This window comes from Odontesthes bonariensis, chromosome 7, assembly GCF_027942865.1.
Source record: "Odontesthes bonariensis isolate fOdoBon6 chromosome 7, fOdoBon6.hap1, whole genome shotgun sequence".
Taxonomy (NCBI): domain Eukaryota; kingdom Metazoa; phylum Chordata; class Actinopteri; order Atheriniformes; family Atherinopsidae; genus Odontesthes; species Odontesthes bonariensis.
Window position 1 is genome coordinate 14,155,307 of NC_134512.1, and position 14,618 is coordinate 14,169,924.

Below are 14,618 nucleotides of genomic sequence, written 5' to 3' on the forward strand. Positions count from 1 at the left end.
CATAACATTTAGAAAACTTCCCGCCAGCGAACACTTCCTGTTTTGCTTCGTGGTTGCCATGTTCCCGTTTACGTGCCCCTTAATCGCTGAATTTAAAAATTCAAGCTGTATTCATTTAATCACAAAATAAATTGCTGTAATCCGATTTAGTTTTTAACATATTTAATAACAGCTTGACAAAATAAGTTAAGTTGGTTAAATTTCCACATGAGACCTTATATTTGTTAGCTATAGTATGAATATACTTAATATTTTCGGACCTGTCAACCGCGTTTGCTGGCTTTGCCCAGAGCGATTAGTAATGGGCACGGGTATTTCGATTGGACAGGTCTTTGCCGGGTTGCCCAATCCGTTAAATATACGTATGAACATTTGCATTTATATTTATAGTCTGTTCTCCAATTTTGTTTCTGTTTCTTATCTATCACTATTGTTACCGTTAATGTTAAAATCTTTCTAAACTGCATTTTGAGCACAGCTAACAAATCAATTTCCCTACAGGGTTAATTAAATTAAAACAACTCCGTCTATGACGTCAGCACACATATTTTGTCTTTCTCAAATCCTGACGGTTTTAGGAAAGAAAAACAATGAACAGTGTAGATACCTAAAATCCTTTATATGGATGTATTACGATGTAATAATAAATACAGTTATGGGAACCAACGGAAACATCTCGGGCCAGTGGCGCAATGGATAACGCGTCTGACTACGGATCAGAAGATTCTAGGTTCGACTCCTGGCTGGCTCGAATTTTTTTTTTCCTTTGTTGGTCCTGGTTTGACTAGTCCAGCTTTATTTTAACTTTTTTTTAAAAAATTTTTAACTCCTTTAGTGTATAAAATGTACTTCTTCCGTTTTACACATCTCTTGTCAAGAATAGCAAAATAGCAAAAGTTCACAAGATCAGACAGTTGTGATCAAATGTTAATCGACTGACCACTGTTTTCTGTTTTCGGTGCTATTATTAACCATTGCAAACTGGTTGACGTGACAATCCAAACTCTGCCATTATTTCGTAAAGGCAAAAAGTAAATCTCTAACAACAGATTAGCCAAATGTTCCAAGATTAACTGGCTCCAAACTTGGCATTAGTATGTGGGGCTAAGTTGAAAGGTTAAAGGCCATTCTACAAGATAACATGTTCAAAAATACTGATGATAAAGGCTGATAGTAAGCTACTTATAACAAACATCTGCTAGTATATGTTAATTTAACTTGAGGTTTTAACTGATGTTACACAGACAGTCCATCAAACCTAATATTTCCAGCCAAATTTTTCTTTTGGCAAAACTCTGTGTACTTGGAAGACATAATTCCCAACAGTAAGATTAAATCCTCCCAACAATAATCCTATGACACTTCAAGCTTGGTGTCCTGGATTCAAGAGAGACAAGATGAGTAGATTTAAACTATTTTTTATTTGAAATCCGTAGCGTGTGCATGTTGAATATTGTGTAGCTTACACAACAAGAAAGCCCTAGTCAAAGATAACTCTAAAATTGTATTCAAGGGATTCTAACACATGTTTAATCATATATCTTTTGTAGCTGTAGACCAATACAACCCCTGGCAAAAATGAGGGAATCAACTGTCATGATCCATTGTTTTTGTGTTTTTTGATTTTCCCGTTCTTTGGGTTGGCATGCTGACTTATATGGGACAGGTTGGTAGCTGGAGACCCCTGCACAAAAAGTTCCAATCATCATTGCAAAGTATGTCGCTGGATATACAGAGAGTATGAGAGAGGCTACCAGATCGTTCAAGCTGTTGGTCCTCTAAAGGATTTCTTGTTTGACACACGGGGCCTCCATGGAAACTTTGGCTAAAATAAACCACACGCTTCAACTGTGTTTGCCAGGTGGGCCCCCCAAAGATCAGCCCTGATTCTATCCATCTGGACCCCAGATCATACATGTGTTTGTTGGGATGGGCCTTAATTCCTCCTTTAGTTCTTAGCACTTCCAAACTGGACAGAAGGAATGGATCGGGAGCACATTGTGAGCACACTGTCCATATTATACCCGGTCTTAAGACACTCACTGACTTATATTTTGACGATACTTTTCCTCAGTGTGATCGAGCTTCTTTGACAGCCATTGCTTCCTCCCCAAAGATGCAGTCGAAGGCTGTGTTTGGAACAGAGAGGGATTCTCTGAGTAAGCTGAATAGAATGATTCAGATTCTCTGATTCAGCTGAGCTTTTATTGTCATCGCACAGAAGCACAACAAAATTAAGATGTTTGGAGATCTGTTTTTTTTTTTTTTTCTTTTAACATTCCAGTATAGTCTTGTATAAGGCACCTCTGTGAACTTTTACAGTTTTAATACTGTAAATAAGGAGAGTACAGTGAACAGCGAGCTGTAGAGCAGTCTCGTCTATAGATGGGAACTGAATATGTCTGTATTCACTGTGTACATGAACATCATTGTGAAGGTATTTATCATCAGACAGTGCTGATTCAAAGAACTAAATTTTGTTCAACAGTTTGCATACCTGAGTCACTTACAGTTCAGTGGCACGCTGCATCCATCTATCAATGGGTTGACACTGTGTTGGGGAGAATCATTATAAATACATCCATTCTACTCTTATTCTAATTTTGAAGTATGACCTGAGAGGCACAGAATATTCCAGTAAGGGACAAGTGTTCTCACTGTAACCTAGATACAGATATACTTTCAAACGTCACCAGGTGTCCTTGACCAATGACATTTAAGCATATTATCTAGCTTTATGACTTGGGATGACGTTGTATATTCATGTAACTACTATTTTATTGATCATTCATAAAATCTGTGTGACTTGAGTGTGCTGCAGAGCTCTCATGAAAAAATACCCAAACTGAGCACATTGTTATTTCAACCATCACACACTGATTTACACGAGTCCGGTCATCAAAAACACCTGGAAAAACCCTGATGCTTTTGGTCAGGCTTTTCAAAACTTTGGTTTTAAAGATGAACGAAGGGGACTGAAGCTTCCTAAAAACTAAAAAGTGCAGATTGTCTGTCTGTAGTTGGTCAACCATTCCATATTTTATCCATTCAAGTTCAAATCTGATTGTGAAGCTTTAGTACAATGGCTGAAAAAAGAAGATCCGTCAACTTCCACCACTAGTTCAAGGGAGACCAAAGTGCTCTGTCAACTTCCTTAAAATGAAAGTTGACTCCGTGTTGTCATCGGACCTCCGAGAGGGAGAAGCTGTTAGATATATAGAATTATATAGAAGAATATGTTAGATAATATTGCAATGATGGGCAGGAATGTTTTCAACCGCTTGCCTCTGAGGTGAGAATCTGGCTCTATGTTGCGCACGTTGACAGCAAGTTTACCGGCGGAGGCGGCAACGTTTCTCTTTGGACTTTGTGTTTTGCTTTTTTTTTTTAAGTCCAACAGTATCGCTGTCCACCCTCAGACGACGATCATGGAGTCTCGCGCTAAGCAAACTTTCTTTCTTATATCAGTTTTATTTCTCGGTGTTAATGCAGACCTGAACGGTGAGTATGACCCACTTATTTTTTTCCCCCTCACAATGACGTGAGCAACTATTATATGGGGTTCCATTTATGCCAGCTTCCTATGTGAGACTAGAAGCAGATCCGACTACACAAAACATCAGAATTTTCTTTGAAGTCTTTAATGTGTCTCAAATAGAGCTGAATGCGTTTAGAACTTTTTTTTGGTCTCATTTTGGGGAGTTAATCTTTATTACCTTTGACCTAGATACTCTGTTGACAAGTAAGATATGATTTGATTTTTATTTTAACTGGTAAAGGATAATGTGAATTAATAGGTGGTCTATACAAGTAGATACCATGCGTGCACCTCTACTGAAATGTAGATATTAAATACAATACTTTTTTTTTTCAGCAGAGCAACAGGGGATATAAAATTGATTTAAATAACTACTCAGCCTTGTCAAATTTTCCAAACCGGATGTTAACACAAGCAGAATGTATATTATTTTCCACATGAGTGCACTGATTTAGACTAAGGTGTGTAACCTGAGCAGCACACAACCAGTCTAGATAGGTAAGAGGGCAAAATGGGTGTGTTTCCCACTACTCACTTCCATCACATAGTCCTAGTCAAGCATTTCTTTGATTCAGAACTGAAATTTCTGTATTTAAGATATTATTATATCCAAGAGGCCAAAGGGGACATATTTATACTGCTTGTTCTGTCCACACAGATATCTATTGTTCCATAATGAGGCAAAATAATTCCTTATTCCTAAATATCACTTGTTGATACATTTTTTTATTCAACAATTAATGAACAATTACTTTTAGCGACTTATATGTGCTTGAATGAGTTGTAGAAAGAGCATTTAAAAGCACTTTAGACAGAAAACTGTCTTTCACATGGTTAGATGTAATTATTCAGATCCAAAGCTGGTGTACTAACAGTTGTCAGCTTACCTAGCAGTCAGCTGCACTCACCTTTGCCTGCATAATGAAAGGCTAACAAATTAATGTTGCAGTTTTACAGGAATTATGCCTTTGTCTTAGCAAATATAGGATTTCTATATCCTCTGAGGTAAAGGATTAGATAAGATTAGATTTTGATGCTGATGTCTCATATTCTGACAGCACCACATGTCCACACCAAACTGGGGAGCCTGAGAGGTGAGTATGTGAGTGTAAAGGGGAAGGAAACCAAAGTCCACGCCTACCTGGGGGTCCCATTTGCCAAGCCCCCCGTCGGCCCCTCTCTGAGGCTGGCTGCGCCTCAGCCTGCAGAGGGATGGGAAGGAGTGAGAGACGCCACCAAGCAGCCACCTATGTAAGATGAGTGCGCTCAAGTTTTATTGCACGTCATTCAGATAACTCTGTTTTGTATTTATTGAGTGAAATGTCTCATTTGCAGGTGCATTCAAAATGCAGAGATTGCCGTGGATCTGCTCAAGAAACTTGGCATGTCGGTAGAGGTACCAGACGTTTCAGAAGACTGTCTTTATGTCAACATTTACACTCCTGGGAACAGACCTCATGATGCCAAGCTTCCGGTAAGAACACTTTTGCTCCATATTTGCGTGCAATTCTGTTTATTATGATTCAGCTTGAGAAAAGTGTTGAGTTGTTGGAGGAGCTGGTTTTTAATTCATAATGACAACAAGAATAGCGATACTCTCATTTTAAACTAGATTACCTCTAAACCCAGAAGGGCGGTTTGGTATTTGTCACCATTAGTTTGGTTTGATGATTATAGTTGTTTTTGTTTAGTTTAATATCTGTGATTTTTGAGTGGTCTTTCATTACCTTCCAGGTCATGGTGTGGATCCATGGTGGTGGATTTTCTATGGGGTCTGCTTCAGTGTATGATGGTTCTGCCCTGGCTGCCTACCAGGATGTGGTTGTGGTTCTAATCCAGTACCGACTGGGACTTCTGGGCTTTCTCAGGTGGCTGGATTACTGGTTAAAACACTTAGAACAAACTGGTTATAGTCTGCCAGGAGCAAAACACTGTACATCACAGATTAGCCGCACAAATGCCACATATGTGCCACATATCAATGAGACTTCACTATGTTGTATCCAGCACCGGAGATGAGCATGTGTCGGGGAACTTTGGCCTGCTGGACCAGATACAGGCCCTGAGGTGGATCAAGGAGCACATTCACAGTTTTGGTGGAAACCCAGATTTGGTCACTGTGTTTGGGGAGTCTGCTGGTGGAGTGAGCACATCCCTCCTGGTAAGGATTAATCTGGAGATAAACTTCCTTTCTCAGACATTTTTTTACTAATACAAAAACCTTTTTTTAAAGGAATAGTGTCTCAACCAGACTTAGAAAGACTAATCCATGCAAAACTTTTTCACTTATACAAAAACCTTTTTTTAAAACTTTTTTCTGCTACTTGAATCAACAGCTTCTCTCACCATTGTCTGATGGCCTGCTCCACCGTAGCATTGCTGAAAGTGGTACGGCTGCAATGGATATGCTTGTGGTGAAAGATTCACTAGCATTGATGCAGGTTGGTTGTCAGTGTTTTTTATTTGGAATGGTTCATTTTGGAACTATGCTAATATCAGAGGCTGTAGTTTTCACTGTAAATGAATCTGTCCTCAGGTGGTTGCAAACGCATCTGGCTGTAGCCTCGAAAGCACAAAGAAGATTGCTGAATGCATGAGAAGCCTGGATATTGATACCATACTGACGCTTGGGAAAGTAAGATATTGTGTGAAAAACTGATATAGACAGCAGTAGCTGTTTTCTACAAAATATTTGATTGTCTCTTTTACTGCTGTGTTCACTTTTACTATTTCATATTTTGTTTTCTCAAGGATCCAAGTCTAAGATATTTTGTAAATGTTGATGGACACTTCCTGACAAAACCTGTGGATGAGTTGTTCCAAAAACACGAACTCCTCACTGTGCCGTTCATGACCGGCATTAATAACCATGAAGCAGGATGGATGTTGGTTGATGTAAGTACTGAATGGTTATGTCACACCGTGAGGTCAAGTGGGTTTTTTTGTCTCGTCTCCATGTCATGTCTCGTCATTTCCTGTTTTATTTTGAAAAAATTAACTCCCCCTCTCGTTTCAGGTCACTTGCTCTTCCTCTCATGTTCCAGTCTGATTGTTGTATGAATGATTCCACCTGTTCCCTATTATCCCTGTGTGCATAAGAGTCTGCGTCTCCCCTTGTCTTGTGCCAGTGTGTCGTATCAGTTGGTCTAATGTGCGTCATTCTTGCCTTTTCCAAGCCATAGTCAAGTTCCAAGTTACCATTTTGGTTGTATCCTCGCTAAGAGAGTTTTTTTTATTCTGATTAACTTTAATAATATAGTCTTGCTAAAGTCAAGTTTAAGTTTCATAGCATTCTTGTTTGGTCCTCCCAGTGGAGTGATTTTTTTTTTTTTTTTTTTTTTTTTTTTTTTTTTTTTTTTTTTTTTTTTGTTTAATAAATATTTCATAGTATAGTGCCTCCAATTTTTCAGGAGAGGTTTTTTGTTTTTCTCCTTAGCAGGAGTGGTTTTAGGTTAAAACTAAATTTTGATAATCCTTTTCGTTTTTCCTCCTTATAGTGGAGTGATTCTTATTTTGATCATTTTTCATAGATATACTTCCCTCACTTTGGGAGAACTGTATATATATTAATAGATAACTTCTATAGCCTGATTTGTTTCTCTCTTGGAGAACCTTGTGATCTCCTGCTCCTCATTAAAAGCTTTTTTGGACATACAGTATCATCTCCTGCTCCTGTGTTCTCCATTCTCTGGGCCTGACAAGTTACTGATATTTGTTTGAAGCAAGATCTCTGCAAATTTGACTGATTTCCAGATAATCCTGTTAAACTTAAAATCCTGTTTTGTGTTTATCTGATAACCTAATTTCAGTTTGGCCTTTTTCCTTTAGTTCCTATCTCCTCCAAACTGGACAGAAGGAATGGATCGGGAGCACATTGAGAACACACTGTCCATGTTCTTCCCTGATGTAAGACACTCGCTGCCTGACATTTTGATGATACTTTTCCTCAGTGTGATGGAGCTTCTTTCACAGCCGTTTCTTCTTCTCTGAAGCCCAAAGATGCAGTCTTCAGAGATTTGGTATTAAAGGAATATGTTGGAACTGGCGAAGACCGTGTGAAAAATAGAGATGGATACTCTGAGATGTTTGGAGATTTGTTGTTTACCATTCCAGCCATTAAAGCTGTAAATGCTCACAGAGGTAACTTTTGTACAAGATTATACAATTCAGTCTAACAGCCACTATTTCATACCAACGGTTTCAACAACCCATTTGTGCAATACTAGATGCAGGCGCTCCTGTATACTTGTATGAGTACCAGCATCCTCCCAAGTTCCTGCAGAAAAAAAGGCCGAGCTTTGTAAGGTGTGATCATGGAGATGAGATCTTCACAGTGCTGGGACTTTGTTTCACAACTTCCCATGTAAAACTGTCTGGTAAGTGCACTTTATAGCCCCCCAGATATGTGGCTTGTCTTTTTGTTTTGTGAAGTGTTTCACTACTTTTTCTTTTAAGAACCGTGCTCTGAAGAAGAGGAAGAGTTTAGCAGAACCATGATGAGCTACTGGGGCAACTTTGCTCGCACAGGGTAGGTATTACTGCTCCTTTTCAGTGATAGTACACACAGGGAAACAACAGAAAGTCACTAATTACTTTTGTGTGTTAGATCTCCCAATGGGGACGGCCTTGCACACTGGCCAAAATATGGCAAAGATGAAGAGTACCTGGTATTAGATTTAAAGGAGCAGGTAACTGGTAAGAACCTGAAGAAGGACAAGTTTGTCTTCGCAACTCAGATCCTGCCAGAGAAGATCCAACAGCATAAGGAGAGTACAGAGCGCAGCGAGCTGTAGAGCTGCCGTGTCTATAGATGAGGACTGAATACGTCTGTAATCACTGGGAACATTTACATCATTGTGGGGGCATTTATCTTCAGACAATGCTGTTTTTGCAGGCATATTTGGTTTAATGTCATACCACATTTAAACAAAACTTGGAGCACATAAAAAAGTTGACCAAAACTGTCAAAGGGTCGACTGATGCTTTTAACCAGGTTTTTTTAAAAAGGGTTTTTTGTTTTTTTTTTGGTGTGAAAGATTAACAATGGGCATTTATGATAATCATAAATACTGATGACAGCTGTTTATTTGTGTACCTGATAAATTACTCCATATTTTATTACATTATACTGGCATTCTGAATGTGGCACTGAAATGACTTTAAAAAATGAAAATGTTTTTAACTTTCAAAAAATTGTATTCTAATATGAAGCAGAATTAAACTGGTTTGAAAATAAACTCACGTGTCAAATACGCTTTTTAAATTTATTGTTTTATATATATTTATTATTGTGAAGAGCGCTTGTTTTGCGCTTGTGTTTTGATTTTGCTGTTCAACCTTTGGGTTGTCATACTGACTTATATGGAACAGGTTACACATACATGTGCTTGTTGGGATGGGCCTTCCTCCCTTAGTTCCTAGCTCTTCCAAACAGGACAGAAGGAATGGATCCGGAGCACATAGTGAGCACAGTGTACATAGGTTGGTGATTCAACTCCCGGCTTCCCTGGGCCACATATCGAAGTGTCCTTGGGCAAGACACTGAACCCCATATTACTTACCGATGCGTCCATCTGTGTGTGAATGCACAGAAGAAAGCACTAAGATGTGCTGTATACATGTAAGAATGAATGTGGAAAGTAGTGTTAAAGCAGTTTGAGTGGTCAGCTAGACTAAAAAAAAGCACTATAAAGGGACAGTCAATATATTTAAACCCGAAAACACTGATTACATGAGCCTGGTCTTGAAAAACCCCTGATGCTTTTAGCCAGGCTTTTCATTTGCAAGGGGAAAACGGGCGTTGAGGTAGGTAAGTCTGTATGTGCAAATGAAAGTCATGTGGGATGGGGGGATGTATGAATGTGTGTGGGGAGTGGGCGTGTCTGTGTGTATATGTGAGAGTAAGGAAGGAGATTAAGAGTTAAGGAGCTGGACAGTCCTGGGCACAAAGGTAGCTTTTCTCCTGTGTCCTGCAGGCAGGGCAGCGACCCGATGGAAGCCACTCAAATGATGAGAAGAGGGCGTGTGAAGGGTTCTGTATGATCCGGTTCGCTAACCTGCATGTCAAGTGTTCATAAACACTATGCAGAGTCCCGAGGGGTAATCCCATAATTTTGGAACAGACGGTGGTAGTCCTCTGCTGGCGGTCCCTGTTCTGGAGGCTGGTAGAGTGGAACGATCGGGACTGAATATTCATAAATACTGTAAACTGCAGTTGGTCTGTCTGTAGTTGCTCAACCATTCCATATTTCAGAAATCAAAATTACAATCTAATTGTGAGGATGAAGTACAATAACTGAAAAAAGAACATCCTTCAACTACAATCACCTTTATTAAAATAAAATTGAAGAAAATCTCTTTTTTTCGGAAAAAAAAAAAAAATCTGAAGTCTAAGAGGAGCAGTTCCAACTGAATTAGCTGCAACAACAACTGTGTGTGTAAGTTGCATCTTCGGGATTCGCTGGGATGCATCATCAGTAATATAACCTGGGGTTACTGGGTGTTTTGGGTCTTTCAACATCAGACACCCTCGCAGGCGACCCAGCTTGACCTGATCAGATCCCAATTTGGCTCACAGCAGCAAACGCCCAAGGATCAGCCCTCTTTAACCATGGCCATCTTGTGGCCCTCTCTGCAGCTTCACTACTAGATTGGATGGCCCTCTTTTTAGCCATTCCCGTTCGGTCCACTTGGTTGAAGACTTTGCAGAGTGAACGTACTGCAAAACCTTTAAAGCCCACCTCTACTGACTCATAGTGAGTCTTCCAGCCCCATTACCAGCACTTTTCCACTAGCTCCTGGCACTTTGCGCATTTTCTTTTATTTGCTTCTTCCATTTGCTCTTCCCAGAGCATTGTGATCTCAAGCATAATAAGTTGCTTTGTTGCCAGAGGTGATGATTACGTCTGGCTGCAGTGATGTTCTGGCAATGTGTTGAGGGAACTTCAGCTGCTTCCTCAGATCGGAGAAGACCTGACCTTGTTTTTAGCTGCCAATAGGATTCCTCTCCTGCTTTGAGAAAGGAAACGTTCCTCTTCAAGGCAAGATGATGTTTACTAGAGCTGATGGTGCTGGTTATGCTTTCTGCCACCGCCTTCAACAATTGGCCGTAGTGACCTTCCATAAGGACAGCCACCTAGCAGATGTTGTAAGGATCCCCCTCCAGAACATATCCCGGCAAACAGGTGTCTCTCTCTTGCCCCACACATGGAGGTTGGCTGGATGATATTCTGAACACAGATCCCCCCTTTGATTGTTGTTTTAGACTGCAATTGGTAAAAGTGCTAGTTTGTATCCAATCTAGTTTTTAAATTTAATGAAAGGCATAGTTTGTCTTTGGTTAAAAAATAATGATAATGGTAATAAAAAAGTAGAATAAGATTGAAACAATGGATATTGCTGCCATCATCTACAGTGGATGGAGTTTTCATGCTGGTTGGATATACAATTTAGGATACATTTTCTCTGTCATGAAATGTTCTGTTTCAGTAGAACCGTTATCACCATCGCACTATCCACCATGCATGTGTTGAACTCTGCACGAGTAGTAATTCAAAGATGTGAGAAATTAATCATTAGATGCAGAATATTTAATATTGTGTGGCTAGTTTAGACCTTCTGCCCTCTTTTAATTAAATTAAATAACGTTTCGTTTTTTAAATATCACCTTTACTGCAGTTGCATGAGACACCTAGGCTACGTATATATTTTTGGTTTTCATTGTCTGCAAAATATTGCCTGTCTTCATTGTCCTCACCCATCACCAAGATTTTGTCTGCCAATTTATTTATTTTTATTCTTTTGTCCGTAGCTATTCCAGACAAGAACCGAGTGTGTAGCCGGTATTCTGTTTAAGTTAAAGCTACCGTCTGCAACTTTTTTTTTTTAGTCATATTAGCTTGAGCTGTCATGGGATCCTGGAAGTAGAATATTAAATAGGCTGTTTAGGAAAAATCCCGAATTCTGTAGCTCCCTCTGAAGCCTGTAATCGTGCTTGCAAAAATCGAGCGCCCCGGCTGTTTTTAACCAATCACGTTAGATTTATTATTTATCCATTATCTGAGCAGAACAGTCACAAACCATGTCTTCCATGCTGAGCGTGAGTCTGCCCCCAACTTGTGTGAACTCACGTGCACAACCTCGTCCACAGAGGGGGAGGGACCTGAAAGTTGTATCAGTTCGAATTTTCCGACTTTAGACTCGGAATTTTGAAAACCTGCCGACGGCAGCTTTAAATACGTAGTTGTCTTAAATAAACCAAGGTGGGGAAATGGGGTTAAAGAATTTGACTAGCGCCTTCAGCTTAAGTTGATTTAAGATCTACAAATCATTAGAACATAAGATCAAGAAAGTTGTTCATGTTCAAAATCTTTTACGAATCAAGCTTAAGAATAATATTAGCAGTGGTTTTAAGGTTACATTCATGTAAAATCTAAGAGCATAAAAGAGTTTGGTGGGCATAAAGTTTACAATTTATCTGTATGCAGACCTAAAGCATGGAGTTTTAATTTCAGCTTAATCAAATCTTTCGTGGACCATAAACTATCAGAAAAACACAAAACGGAGCTGAGGCAGTAACCAAGATGTCTTAAACAGTTCAAGAAAGATGAGACTTTGATAATTTTTTATTATATTTAATCCTGAGTCTCCAGGAGATCAGTATATTTTCTTTGCATGCTCACTTGTTCGTGTGTTTACTCATCAAATCGAACAATTGTTTGTGTTTGAATCTTACCACAAAAGCCATTTCAGTTGAGGTTATTGTGTTTTCATTTCAAATGAAGGATGGATTGAGCAGATTCTGAAGTCATTAAGGCTGAATAAACTCAGGCCTTGTTTGCTGGTTAACAGCTTAACTACAATCAGACATTAAGTCAGATTCAGGTCCGATATTTTGGAATGTTGCAATAGTAACATTATTTTATCAGGAATATATGTGAACTGGTTTATTGAAGCTTTTAAGAGCAGACTCTAATGTTATCCACTTTCACCTTTGACTTATCGCACTAAACATGTTTTATACAGTGGGGCATTGTGCTGGTAAAAACAAAACAAAACAAAAAAAAACTTTACTTGGCTTCAGTGTGATTCATCAGAAAGTTGGCTTATTTTCTACAGTTCCTGGTTGGACAATTGCAATGCACCCCCTTAAAAGGTTTTGTGGAAAGATAACTCTTGACTACTTTTCTGTGTGTGTGTGTGTGTGTGCGCGCTGGAGTCTTTTGCTGCCTTGAAAATTTAGTTCACATTTGAGTTAACAGCTCGCCAGTAACAGCAAATGCAGGATATGACTTGTACATCTAACTATCTGTTACACGTATATATATACGAAAATAACCAACTTTTATGATATTTGCCCTACAGGGGTGAGAATCAGCGACGTTGCCAATCAACTATTGTTCTTAAACCCATCCACCCTTCTATCATCTCATTGGTTCTCAAAGTCACGGGTTATACATGACCTAATTACTTTATTCTATTTTCCCCCTACAGGGATCTGCAAAGCTGCCAAACAGCTATTTTTTCGTAATTCCTAGTACCGACTCATCGGATACTTCAAATGTTGTCAGCTTTGCTCCTAAAATTTAAACTTTCCCTATTCTGTAATTAAACAATCTTTCATTTATACACTCAATAAATATTTAGACTTAATCCATCCCTTAACCACGCCCCACCTAAACTCCTCCCCATAACTCCTCCCCTAACACCACTCCCCCTCCCCCCTATAGCCCCTCCCCCTCCCCTACACCACATGACCAGGGGTCACTAGAGTTCACCTCGTGACCAGGGGTCAACTAGAGTTCACCTGTCACATCCAATTAACTAATTAAGTTTGACGAAAGGGTGGGACTTATGTTTTTTCCTGTGTCGTCATCAGACCTCCGAGAAGGAGACCAATATGTGAAATAATACTGTTTGCAATTGTGGCAGGAAAGACGTTTTGGGTTTCCCGTTGATTGCTGAGGCTATTAGCCAATTGGGCCCATGCTTGCAACATATGAAAGAATGGTGACAGTTCCAGCATTCCAGCATGCTTTGAGCTCTCCTCCAGTATATTCCCGATTACCTGACTTCCACTGCTGTTGCAGGTATGAGTCTTTATTATGTTTTAGTTCTTGCAGTTATTCTGTAATTTCTTATTACGGGCATTTAATCCTCAGATCAGTTCGTTGTGAGGTTTCCTCCTGCTGCTCTCATCTGGCTTGTTCCCGGTATGTTTGTTTCTTTCTTGTCATCAATCTTTGCCGACTTATTGATATTATGTGGGTACTCTGCCTTAGGTTTTATACAGCTGATTGTTGGACAGGCATAGCACTGCCTCCTGTTTTGGTGTTGAGACACTGTCTGATCAGTATGTAAGGTCCATTAAAATCAATATTTCCTCATTACACTGCACACCTTCTAACATGCTGTTTGATTCATTCTAGGGATCCTAGGGCTGTTTTGAGGTCCTTGATTTAGCCAGGCCCTGCAATGTACTAGCGAACCTCACCCAATGACAGCTGGGATAGGCTCCAACCCCCCCCCCCCCCCCCCCCCCCTCAACCCTGAGTTGGATTAAGCGGGTATAGAAAATGGATGGATGGATGGATGGATGATTTAACCAGGACTTAACCAAGTCAAGTCAAGTCAAGTCAAAGTCAAAGTTTATTTATAATGCACTTTTAAAACAACAATAGCAGCTGACCAAAGTGCTAACAGGAAGGCCTAAAATAAAAAGTAAAAAAAAACTGTTCACACTGCTATGGTTGTGGTTCAGGCTGCAGGAACGCTGCTGGTTTGTCTTGTCTCCTTTCTTGTGTTGCACTCCGATTTTCACTTTGACATTAGCCCCTTTAAGTATCCTGTGGTTAAGTTTTGTTTGGAACGCTGTTGTGCACAATATAATTTGACTTTGTGTGGGTTTTACTCTCTAAGCCATCATTGCGACTGTTACACAGAGCTCAACACTTCCTGACTTCGCAGCTGACCTATATGTGGTTCTTGGAACACTGTTTCTGCAACAGGTGATGTAGTTTGTGGTGTGAGCATGCCCAGTTTCTTTGGGGAGGTAGGTCTTATTTAAACCCTCTGAGAGATC

General features: G+C 39.7%; 1 protein-coding gene and 1 non-coding gene across 2 annotated transcripts; both read left to right on the forward strand.

Moving 5' to 3' along the window:
* The first annotated feature begins 678 nt into the window (after positions 1-678).
* On the forward strand, positions 679-751 carry trnar-acg (transfer RNA arginine (anticodon ACG)). Its single transcript has one exon. It is a non-coding gene; the product is annotated as a tRNA-Arg (tRNA).
* A 2,443-nt stretch (positions 752-3,194) lies between these two features.
* On the forward strand, positions 3,195-8,775 carry LOC142383819 (fatty acyl-CoA hydrolase precursor, medium chain-like). The gene is made up of 13 exons (XM_075469566.1): positions 3,195-3,501; positions 4,597-4,789; positions 4,874-5,012; positions 5,273-5,406; positions 5,546-5,699; positions 5,875-5,979; positions 6,075-6,173; positions 6,290-6,433; positions 7,367-7,444; positions 7,531-7,678; positions 7,765-7,914; positions 7,994-8,066; positions 8,145-8,775. The coding sequence occupies exons 1-13, from the start codon at positions 3,309-3,311 to the stop codon at positions 8,329-8,331; spliced, it is 1,797 nt and encodes a 598-aa protein (XP_075325681.1). The 5' UTR covers positions 3,195-3,308; the 3' UTR covers positions 8,332-8,775.
* Positions 8,776-14,618: the final 5,843 nt, after the last annotated feature.